The following is a 9,326-nucleotide window of genomic DNA, read 5'->3' on the forward strand; positions in this document are numbered from 1 at the left end:
TTTGCCGGAAATAAATAGGCAGCACTTTGGCCAAACGATCTTCATTACGTGCAGAAGTGTTACGGTACCTCTGTACGAATATTTGTATCCCTGATTCGCACCGCCTAAATTCTTGGATATTGCAGATTTAAACACATGACATACGATGAATACCCTTTCTCGAGGAACTTTGCTAACGCGGGTATGAATGACGGCTTGTTTTGTCACGATTAACCTACAAGTATTTATATATCGCTTTGCTGTTTTAGATCGCTCATTGCTCTTTTGCTGACCATTATTTGCCCTTGTTTCACATAATTTATGAATTTCATTTTTCAAGGTCACGTCGTCACTTCTCGCTCCGAGGTCGAATCTGAGACAAATTACCCCGACGGTTTGTCTCCTCGAATTTGATCACCAAACAGCCTCGATATCCACAGCGAACAAACAAAGTCAGAGCGTATCGCAAGCCTCTGATATTCAAAGTGTTGATGCTAAGGATGGTTTTGTTAGGAGAATCTTCAAGAAGTACAATTTATTTAATCTGGCTGAGAGTGTAAGAATGCACGACATTTTCTAAATGTACTTATATCGGACTAACCGTGCAGTAATCGAACGGAACTTTTACCTTTTATTAAATGTTATTCCGATGAAATGCAGTGTTAATTATTTTACAGAAAGTCAAATACTGCAGTTACCTACTGTACGAATCTATAGCAGACAATATCAATTACGCCCAATTTTTCAAAGGTAAACGGGAAAATCCATAATGTTTAAAAATAATATTTCACATATATGATGTACTACTGATGTTTGCAATGATATTCTTTTATTTGCAGAATTCAATATGAAAGATACATATTATTCGTGGTTCTTAATAACAGAGCTGCATGTATGGATGTTGATGACGAGAGCGATGGCTGAAAACGAACATGGCAGAATAGCTAGAAATTCTGTAGTTGAAGCGATGTGGGGAGATGCCAATTGCAGAGCTAAGGAATTATGGGTGAGTTAAGTAAAAGCAAGAGAAAATGAAGATTGTTCATTTGTTGAAATAAAACAAAATTTCTTTATAGAGTGAAAATCCATCCGGCGTTAGGATGCACCTGCACGAATTGTCCGAACAATTCAATTGCGCTATAATCGGATATGACGAAGGTGTCAATGGGGACGACAAAGTATTGGCTGGAGCAATATGGCGAAGAATATTCCAATTAGAATGTAACGATCCTGTGCTTTTAGAGAAATTATTAGTCTATATCAGAAAGCAGGTATTTATAAATCATTAAATTTTTGTAGCTAAATTGTTGTCCTTTCATTAATGTTAATGATTAACGTATTGTTTCAGATCACACATCTCGACAATACACCGAGAAAGGATTTATTTGATAAACCTAAGCTCAAGTGGCTGCCCCTCGTGGATCCTTAAATATGATTGAAAATAGCGCAAGGTATTTTCTTTTCATTATTACAGAGATTTTATAATACTTGTACAAAGTCATAATATGATTTTCTTCTTTCAATTGACAACTGTCAATTAGCGTGTGTATATATAGGTATAATAAATAATTACAAGGAATAACGGTGTCAAGTGTATTTGCAATGATGAATATATTCGTATGTATACAGAAACTGTGAATGCCGAAATATTTGATATACAATCACAGAAGTTACTCATTTCATCGATACCATGTTACCATTGCAGACCGATTATATACTGTGAATGAGCACTTTGCTTGTTACGCCAAACTGGTGAAGTAATTACATTGAGTACTGTCGTCAGCAACCGCAGTAACAATCTTGCAGAGTTGATTGGTGAGACAACTATCGCTGCAGCCGCTTTCCAATCCTGGGTCTGATTGTTTCACGTAATGACTGTAGAATAATAAGTAAGATAAATAACGAAAACACACTTATAATTGATCACATCACTGTATGAACACCGTTACCCGTAGTAAGTTGAGATAATAGAAGAATTGTACGCCATTCGAAGCACTAAGTCATTCAATGAACTCAGCGAGAGGTCTTCAAGCCCATACTGGTCTTTGAAAGAGTAAGACTTGAACCAGGTTGGATTTTTATCGGGTGATTCATTGGCCAAAGTTAAATTGTAGATCCAAGTGTCGACATCTTCGATTGCCTGCATATTCACATGAAAAATGGTATTTGATGAATTTTTGTCCACTTGCACAATGAATACGACAAACAATAGACTCACATAGTTGTTGGCATTAACTGAGTAAACTTTGTAATTTGGATTAACGTCGCTATATGTCGAGATACTGCCGCCGTTCCAAGCCACTCTGATAGCTTCGGTTGTGTCTTCCAAGTCGTAGATAACGCGGATCTCATCGTTGTGGCTGTGCCCGTTAAACTCAGCCGGTATAATGTGAGCAAACCGGTTGATGATCTTTCGATACTCCCTTCCCCACGTGTATTGGCAAGAGCCGGTACCAGGGGGCACATGCGCCAGAATGTGAACAAACTCTCCATCTATCTCTGCTTGGAGAAGGGTATCGGCCAGCCATTTCAACTGACCACTCGGATCTTGCGGCTCATATAAAAGCCACCTAAACTCATACAATTTCTTACGTATTATTTCGTATTCACCCAGAAATTGTTTAGGGAAGCATTCTTTATATTAATAATAATTTTGGGCTGTGTCATCTAGTGGTAAAATACTGCGTTACTCTAAGTGGATCATATTTAGTTTTAAAAGACCTTTTTCATCGTACTTTTCATAGTACATCGATTTCTTGTGAAGTAACTAAAGTTTCACAGCTTGCACTGCGTTTCCTATATTCCTATATTCCCGTAAGTGACACAAAACAATTTGTTCTCATTTGTTCCCAATTAGACTTGATACGAAATTTTCATTTCGAATGTCGATAAGTGCATTTGCTATTTTTGTTAAAAGTCACAATTGCTAATGCAGGCAATTGAATTTCAATGTGTTTCGTGCTATATATATATATATAGATATCTTGGCATGAAAAACGTCACAAGTGTGTTATTTTCAATCCGTTGTATAAGTTAAATTTTTTGTGCAAATAGAAAAAAAGAATACAATTTTTTTTTGTGAACTAGTTAAATACATAATAATAAAAAAAAATTTCAAATAGGCTTTGGCCTAATCACTTACCAGTTGTAAACGTAACAGATATTGTTGTTCAGAGCTATGATTCTAAATCCCGTTTTCGGCGATAGTGTGTAGTAACCGCCCTCCAGAATTGTAGAACGCGTTGACTCTGGCAACCATCCGTATTGAATCCAAATATCCGCTGACAGCTCATAAAGCCATGTGGTGGACACCTCGTACTCATCATCAGTTACATCGGAAGGTGCAAACCTGAAGACAGTGACAAGTTAGTTCCGCCAAAGCCTGAACGAAAAGTCGTAAAACTTAATTAGAAAGAAGTTTTTTAAATCTTACACATTGGTCGGATTTGGCTCATGGTTTCCAAAAATAGGATAAACCGGCACACTTCCGAAGGTTTCGTATAATTGCTTGAATGTTTTGTTTATGGCCTTGATGTTACCTTCTCTGGTAGTCTCCCAAACTCCATGATCTATGATGTCTCCAGTAAAGTAAACATACTCTATCTCCTGAAGGAGATTAGATGAGTTGGCAACAATCTTATCATGCGTATTAGATAAATCTGTTCAATTCTTACTTGTTCCTGGCTCTTAATCTGGTCTAGTGCATCTGTGATAGCGTACCAAGGTGAATCACAATCGTTATAATCTCCCCAATAGCCGGCGACAGCTCCGCTCGTATTTGTATCATTCTGACCTACACGGCAACACGTCGGTTCGTCACAGTATGCGTTACCATAAGCTTCGTAGACCGGATCGTAATGAGGGTCAGATATTTGGACAATCCTGAATGTCTCTTTAGTTTCTTCCGATGATATGTGCACCGGTTCTCCGTCGTCCACTTCGACTGTCCATTCAAATTCCTCATCTGTCAATGGGCAAGAACTACTTTGAAGCACTATGCCACAAACAGATGCAGCGGCAAGATTTGGCTTATGATCGACAATGTAGAACGCAATAGGCTGTAAATAAAAATAATCATAGTTTAATCTTCAATCGTTTATGGTTATACAAAAATTTTATCGACAACAAGTTTGATCATGAACTCATCATTGAATGTACAACAACTCACCGCATTTAATTCTATAACTCCACGGCAAACGTCTTCCCCTTCAATGTTTAGATTGACACAAAGAGTGGTGATTGTACTTATGATCGTCTCTTCAGCCAATCCTATTTTACGGTAACCCATAATAACGTTCACTAGAGATGTGCATAACGTGCACGTAAGGGATGATCGTTGTTCGATATAACTGGTCAAATCAGTGTTTCGTGTAAGAGTTGGAAAAGCCAATTCGGCTAAGTACGCCTTAAGCTCCTCTGTGACTACTCCGGTCTTTGCTAATACATCAACTTCTGCGGTGATTGCTGCTACAAGCCTCTCTAGAACATTCAAAATTAGTTTCAAAGGAAAAGGATGAAAGATTACTTAAATTGCTACTGATCGTTATTTTGTTGCAGTATTAATTATTATGAGAAAAAAAATAAAATTACTCACCTTCGGCAGTAGAAATGGTATTCGACACCACATTCTGTACGAAAAGGGTTGTTGCAATAGCAACGAAAAGCCATGAAAGCTTCATGTTGCCACAGAAATGAGACACTCCTCAGATACAACTATCAATATATATTAAACGGAGTTCAACAATAATAATAACAATGATTACCAACACTTCAAGTGGATTAGCGCATAATAGGTTCCACACCCTCATCTGCTGATTTTACACAACATATCATGCTACATTCACATGGAATTGTCATTCATTCTTGATAATACCGCCAGATATTATGACGACTCGTTCGTCCACGTTGATGATTATTTATTGATAATATACACCTGTTTCTGCAACAGCCTGATAGAGATTGATTATCAGAGCAAAAAATCTGTTATTGTCACTCCGACACTTGAATTTTTGATTGGAAATATTGATCACGTTTAAATCACTGATACTTGATTGTATCACTTGTTATACAAGTAAACGTGAATTTAGAAGCTCGTATCAGATGCCTTTCATTCAACAGGATAGGTAAAACTTGTTCATAAGTAGGATTACAAATTGACTCGATTAAATCGCTTATACATTAAACCCGTTTTTTAAACCGGTAAATTTAAGTAGGGGTTTAAAATTAGCAGATTCCACTTTCGCACAGCCAAGTATTATATTTGTAACCCACTTTCCATCAACATTCATAAATATATTTCCGTACTTTTGCAATATATGAAAAAAGTAAGTTCCGTGCAATATAGGAATCTTGTCTTCACATTTTATTTTAGCTACAAGAAAATTATAAATTTGTCAACGTAAGTAATGCTTAAATTTATAGCTTATCTTGAAGTGAATTTATCAGCAAATATGAAAACAATATTCAATGTTTTTTTTCAACCTATTTTAAAGTTGTGTGTACATCTGTAATATACATAAGTAGGTAATAATATCTGTATTGTTACGTTTTATTGATAGACCTCAGCCATGTCGGTATCATCTATCACAAGATCGTCGAGCATTTCTTCAAGAGTAATTTGTGGAATGCTTGGATCTATTTCGTCTGTGTCTACAGGCATCTGCTTGCTGGTATCTCGGAATATATTTATATTCTGTCTCATTTCTGGGTCTTCTTCTAATTCATCCAAAAACTCGTTGTACTCACTGGAAGTATGGTTCAATTGAATGCTCAAAAAACAGTATACTGTAATCTAAGTAATGATAATAAAGAGGTTCATACTTGTTCTCCGTACTCATGCTGACCACCTCTTCAGCCAAGTGTTTCAGTTTCCATACTCTGGCTCGACGGCGTGCCAATTTATCATGACCATAGAACTTTTTCACTAGAATTACATCAGGGATCAAATCTCCATCTAGTTTTTCAAAATTCGTATCATTTATGTTGCTGTCTCCTACTGCATATCTGAAATTCAAATATCATAGCGCAATAGTTGCAACAATTTGTTCAATGTCTCAGATGTAAGAATAATTGAGCTTAGATCAACATACCCAAGAGCAGAATCACCCGGTTTAAGGATGTATCCCAAATGCGTTCGCGTGTGAATAGTGTTCTCGCTTATTCCAAGCTCTGAAGCTTTGACAAGCCAAACGTCTGATACAACGTGCTGAATAGTGAATAAGGAAAACGATAACTCAGAAACTAAATATTTAACGAGTCTAATGAGGATTTGATTCATTGATTCAATTTATTTACCTTATTAGATACTGCGCCTTGCCCAGGAAATATTTTTTTATCTTTCTCTTTTATCGGCTCAATATCAATTACCACATACTCTGTAAGCTGCTTTGGATTGCAGATACTGTTGAACGGATATCGCCAATACGTTGTGGCATTAATTTCTGCGACTGTTAAAATTTGCTGAATTAATGGAACCGAATTATTTCCATTGAATGTTTTTTACTCAGTGTCACTTACTTTGTCCTGATGAAACGTCCATGAGATGAATAACGTTAGTTGTTCTGTAAACAAGACAGATCGGACTGATGTTTCCCAAGTGATGTGTTAATTTCTTAGGTAGACACACCAGGCTGTCTTTAGATATGGGTACAATTTCTACGCTGCAATGATAAGAAGTTTACTTTTTTTTTAAATTCCACTTCAGAGAAGTAGTGGAATTCAGGTTGATAAAAACAATTGCTCTACCTGAATGTGAACTTGTAGTTATAAACATTACTATGAATATCGTGTGAAATTAATTTCTTTGAGTGATGAGAGCGACAAGGCAATACTGCACCAAGGAAATCGATCATCTTTCGCGCTGCACTTTCATTGGCATAGTAAAAATCCAGACCATCTAAATAAAACCACATATTTTTTAATCAGCTTATTTAGTTCACATGGAATCAGCAAAACGTACAAAGGAAGAACATCACTAAAGTTCTCGATTTTTACCGTGAATCGGCTTGATGCCCAATGTCTGATCATGAGCTTTGTGCTTCAAAATGAGCTGCTCTAAGTAGAAAAATGTTTTCTTATTTATCGCTTTTTGTCGTACTTGTACCTGGAATGAAAAACCTCTTTCCTTACTATTCATACTTGCATCTGTGATTTTTTAAAATTAAATATTCAATGTCTGAGTATATGTATATTAATTAATAAACCTACAGAGGCACGCCAGTAATCTTGGGCCTCACTGCGATGGCAATCATCACACATCTGATGATTGACTACATATTCGACAACAAACACTTGTTGCAGAACGGTACCACCCATCACCTCAGCGTGAACAGTTAGTTTGACCTAATTTGAAAACATCATCAAAGTGTATCACATATGTTTTTTCAAACGAAATTGGCATTTAACATAATTGGTGCGTTAATTATTAACTATTCATACTTTCAGTCTCTTTGAGTGGGGTTCTGTCCAGATAAATCCGGCATCTATGAGTTTAACACGATTCAAACCCTTCAATTTCTTGAGACACAAAGATAGGAGCTCACGAGATTCTAACGCTGCGTGTATCCATTCAGCAGGAGGCTGCAAGTACCTGTTTATCATTTTTGTTTAATATTGTCCGATCTCATTGACTATACATGTGAATAATTCTGCAGTCTCTTGCACTATGGTTGTTCTCTTACCTTTCGCATCCCTTGCAGAAATGCAATGTCGCCTGTTTGGGGATACCGTCGGTTATGTCAACTCTTGTTCGCAAACAGGCGACACACATGTTGGCTGGGTTTGGTGAGATCGGTACTCCGCATTCACAGCATAAGCTACGAAGGAACACAGTAATATTATAAGTTGAGCAAGTCATTTGTCATGGTAAGAATTCAAAGCAACGGAAATACAAAGAATGCTCATAACATTATTGGTTAAGAAACCCTTTCACTCACATGTGTGCCGCGGATTCTTTCGGCATAGCCGATTCATCGATGTATTCCATTTTCGATCAAAGAACTGGATTCGATCGCAACCTTTTAGAAAAGAGAACTCCAATACCCTTTTTATTTAACTGAAAGCGGTAAGTTGGAACAATCAAAACTTCACCAGCACGTGCTCGGTCATCGGAGTGCATCGGACCACAATAGGCAGGTAACGTTTCGTTAGTACGCAGCGATGCTGCTAATTAGCACGAAAATCGTAACGTGACCAAAAGATGATCAGAGTCGCTCATCTACAAGCAGCATACTCTTAAGCCATATCTCCTATACACCAATGCTGACCACGGTCTTACACATATATATATATATCAGTGCTCTTATCTGTCCATAGACTTTGAAAATTGTAAGGCTATCTCACTCTGACCAATAATTTGGTTCGAATGGCGTGTTCCGAAATATACTATCAGTAGTGTGAAATTACCGCAAGAGAGAAAGCGCTAGTAAAAATCTGAAAAGAACAAGGAAGCGAGATAACTATCGGTGCCGGCATTACATTTTGGAACACGCCTGTGAAAAGTGAAGAGAGACTTCTTGGAGGAATGCCGCGCAAGAACGCGAGCGCGACTGAGGCGTTCGTGTGGACCCGTGGTCCGTAAGTAATTGTGAAAATATTCCCGGTTTCAAGAGACTGAACCAAAGTTAGAAAAAAAGAAAAAGAAGAGTTAAAAATTAGTCGTTTAAGAAGTTCATTGAAAGGAAAAGGTGTAGAAGTGTTGTAAAATGCTGGGGGACATTTGTGTGCGTAGCGTATTGTTTGACAGTGAGTATAATACGCGTGTGCGACGAGCTTGTGATAAAAAGTAAATACGTAGAGTCAGTGATTAAGCGGGGCGCTATAATATTAGTGTGTCGTAATGATTACTGTACACTCAGCTCGCGGTACTTCTTTTAAAATGATCGGTGCCCAGTTGGAAATGGTTGGGAATACCTATGCTGGATTGTCGGCGAACCGCGGCGAGGATGATGCAGTCTAGTTATACCGCTCTGCTTGGATGCTCTGACTTGCGATGCCCACGGTTGTGATAGTTTTTCTGGCATAGTCGTTGGTTTGCACTCTGCACACGCAGACGCGGCATCAACATAACACTATCACCACTACTACCAACAGCACACCACCTTTAATCATCAGGGAGAATAATCGCGGGTGTTATATCAAACTCTGCACTATAAGAAAATAACTAAATAAACAAGTTATCGAAACATTGACGTATATAAATAAGTACGCAACATACGTAGGAAGTTACGGATCGTGTTGTATGCGTAAATATGAAGTGGTGTCAAGTGTTATTTGATTAGTGCGCGTCGGTGTTTTGACCCTCCCCGCTCCTCACATCCCCTCCTCGGTAACCCCTCCCCGCCCGCACC

General features: G+C 37.8%; 3 protein-coding genes across 6 annotated transcripts; 1 reads left to right on the forward strand and 2 right to left on the reverse strand.

The window, feature by feature from the left end:
* Window positions 1–20: 20 nt before the first annotated feature.
* On the forward strand, window positions 21–1,825 carry LOC107219250 (ubiquinol-cytochrome-c reductase complex assembly factor 1). 3 transcript variants are annotated; one of them, XM_046737265.1, is made up of 7 exons: window positions 21–181; window positions 320–535; window positions 657–729; window positions 819–985; window positions 1,056–1,250; window positions 1,328–1,430; window positions 1,685–1,825. In XM_046737265.1, exons 1-6 carry the CDS (start codon window positions 146–148, stop codon window positions 1,406–1,408), a joined length of 768 nt encoding a protein of 255 aa, XP_046593221.1. In that variant the 5' UTR covers window positions 21–145; the 3' UTR covers window positions 1,409–1,430; window positions 1,685–1,825. The 3 variants fall into 3 exon arrangements, with proteins under 3 accessions (XP_046593221.1, XP_015512902.1, XP_046593222.1); XM_015657416.2 differs by lacking the exon at window positions 1,685–1,825 and having other exon boundaries at window positions 1,328–1,558; XM_046737266.1 differs by lacking the exon at window positions 1,685–1,825 and having other exon boundaries at window positions 98–220; window positions 1,328–1,558.
* On the reverse strand, window positions 1,559–4,786 carry LOC107219251 (sphingomyelin phosphodiesterase). Its single transcript, XM_015657417.2, has 8 exons — window positions 4,574–4,786; window positions 4,148–4,458; window positions 3,654–4,037; window positions 3,413–3,585; window positions 3,122–3,328; window positions 2,198–2,549; window positions 1,929–2,119; window positions 1,559–1,854 (listed from the first exon to the last, which is right to left on the reverse strand). The coding sequence occupies exons 1-8, from the start codon at window positions 4,656–4,658 to the stop codon at window positions 1,719–1,721; spliced, it is 1,839 nt and encodes a 612-aa protein (XP_015512903.1). The 5' UTR covers window positions 4,659–4,786; the 3' UTR covers window positions 1,559–1,718.
* A 276-nt stretch (window positions 4,787–5,062) lies between these two features.
* LOC107219246 (60S ribosomal export protein NMD3) lies at window positions 5,063–9,282 on the reverse strand. Of its 2 annotated transcripts, XM_015657408.2 has the most exons (12): window positions 8,890–9,282; window positions 7,914–8,032; window positions 7,659–7,793; window positions 7,417–7,567; window positions 7,186–7,320; window positions 6,973–7,081; window positions 6,724–6,874; window positions 6,496–6,638; window positions 6,274–6,425; window positions 6,069–6,184; window positions 5,800–5,982; window positions 5,063–5,723 (listed from the first exon to the last, which is right to left on the reverse strand). In XM_015657408.2, the coding sequence occupies exons 2-12, from the start codon at window positions 7,961–7,963 to the stop codon at window positions 5,528–5,530; spliced, it is 1,521 nt and encodes a 506-aa protein (XP_015512894.1). In that variant the 5' UTR covers window positions 7,964–8,032; window positions 8,890–9,282; the 3' UTR covers window positions 5,063–5,527. The 2 variants fall into 2 exon arrangements, with proteins under 2 accessions (XP_015512894.1, XP_046593217.1); XM_046737261.1 differs by lacking the exon at window positions 8,890–9,282 and having other exon boundaries at window positions 7,914–8,163.
* Between the last annotated feature and the right edge of the window lie 44 nt (window positions 9,283–9,326).

Source organism: Neodiprion lecontei, chromosome 4, assembly GCF_021901455.1.
Source record: "Neodiprion lecontei isolate iyNeoLeco1 chromosome 4, iyNeoLeco1.1, whole genome shotgun sequence".
Lineage (NCBI taxonomy): Eukaryota > Metazoa > Arthropoda > Insecta > Hymenoptera > Diprionidae > Neodiprion > Neodiprion lecontei.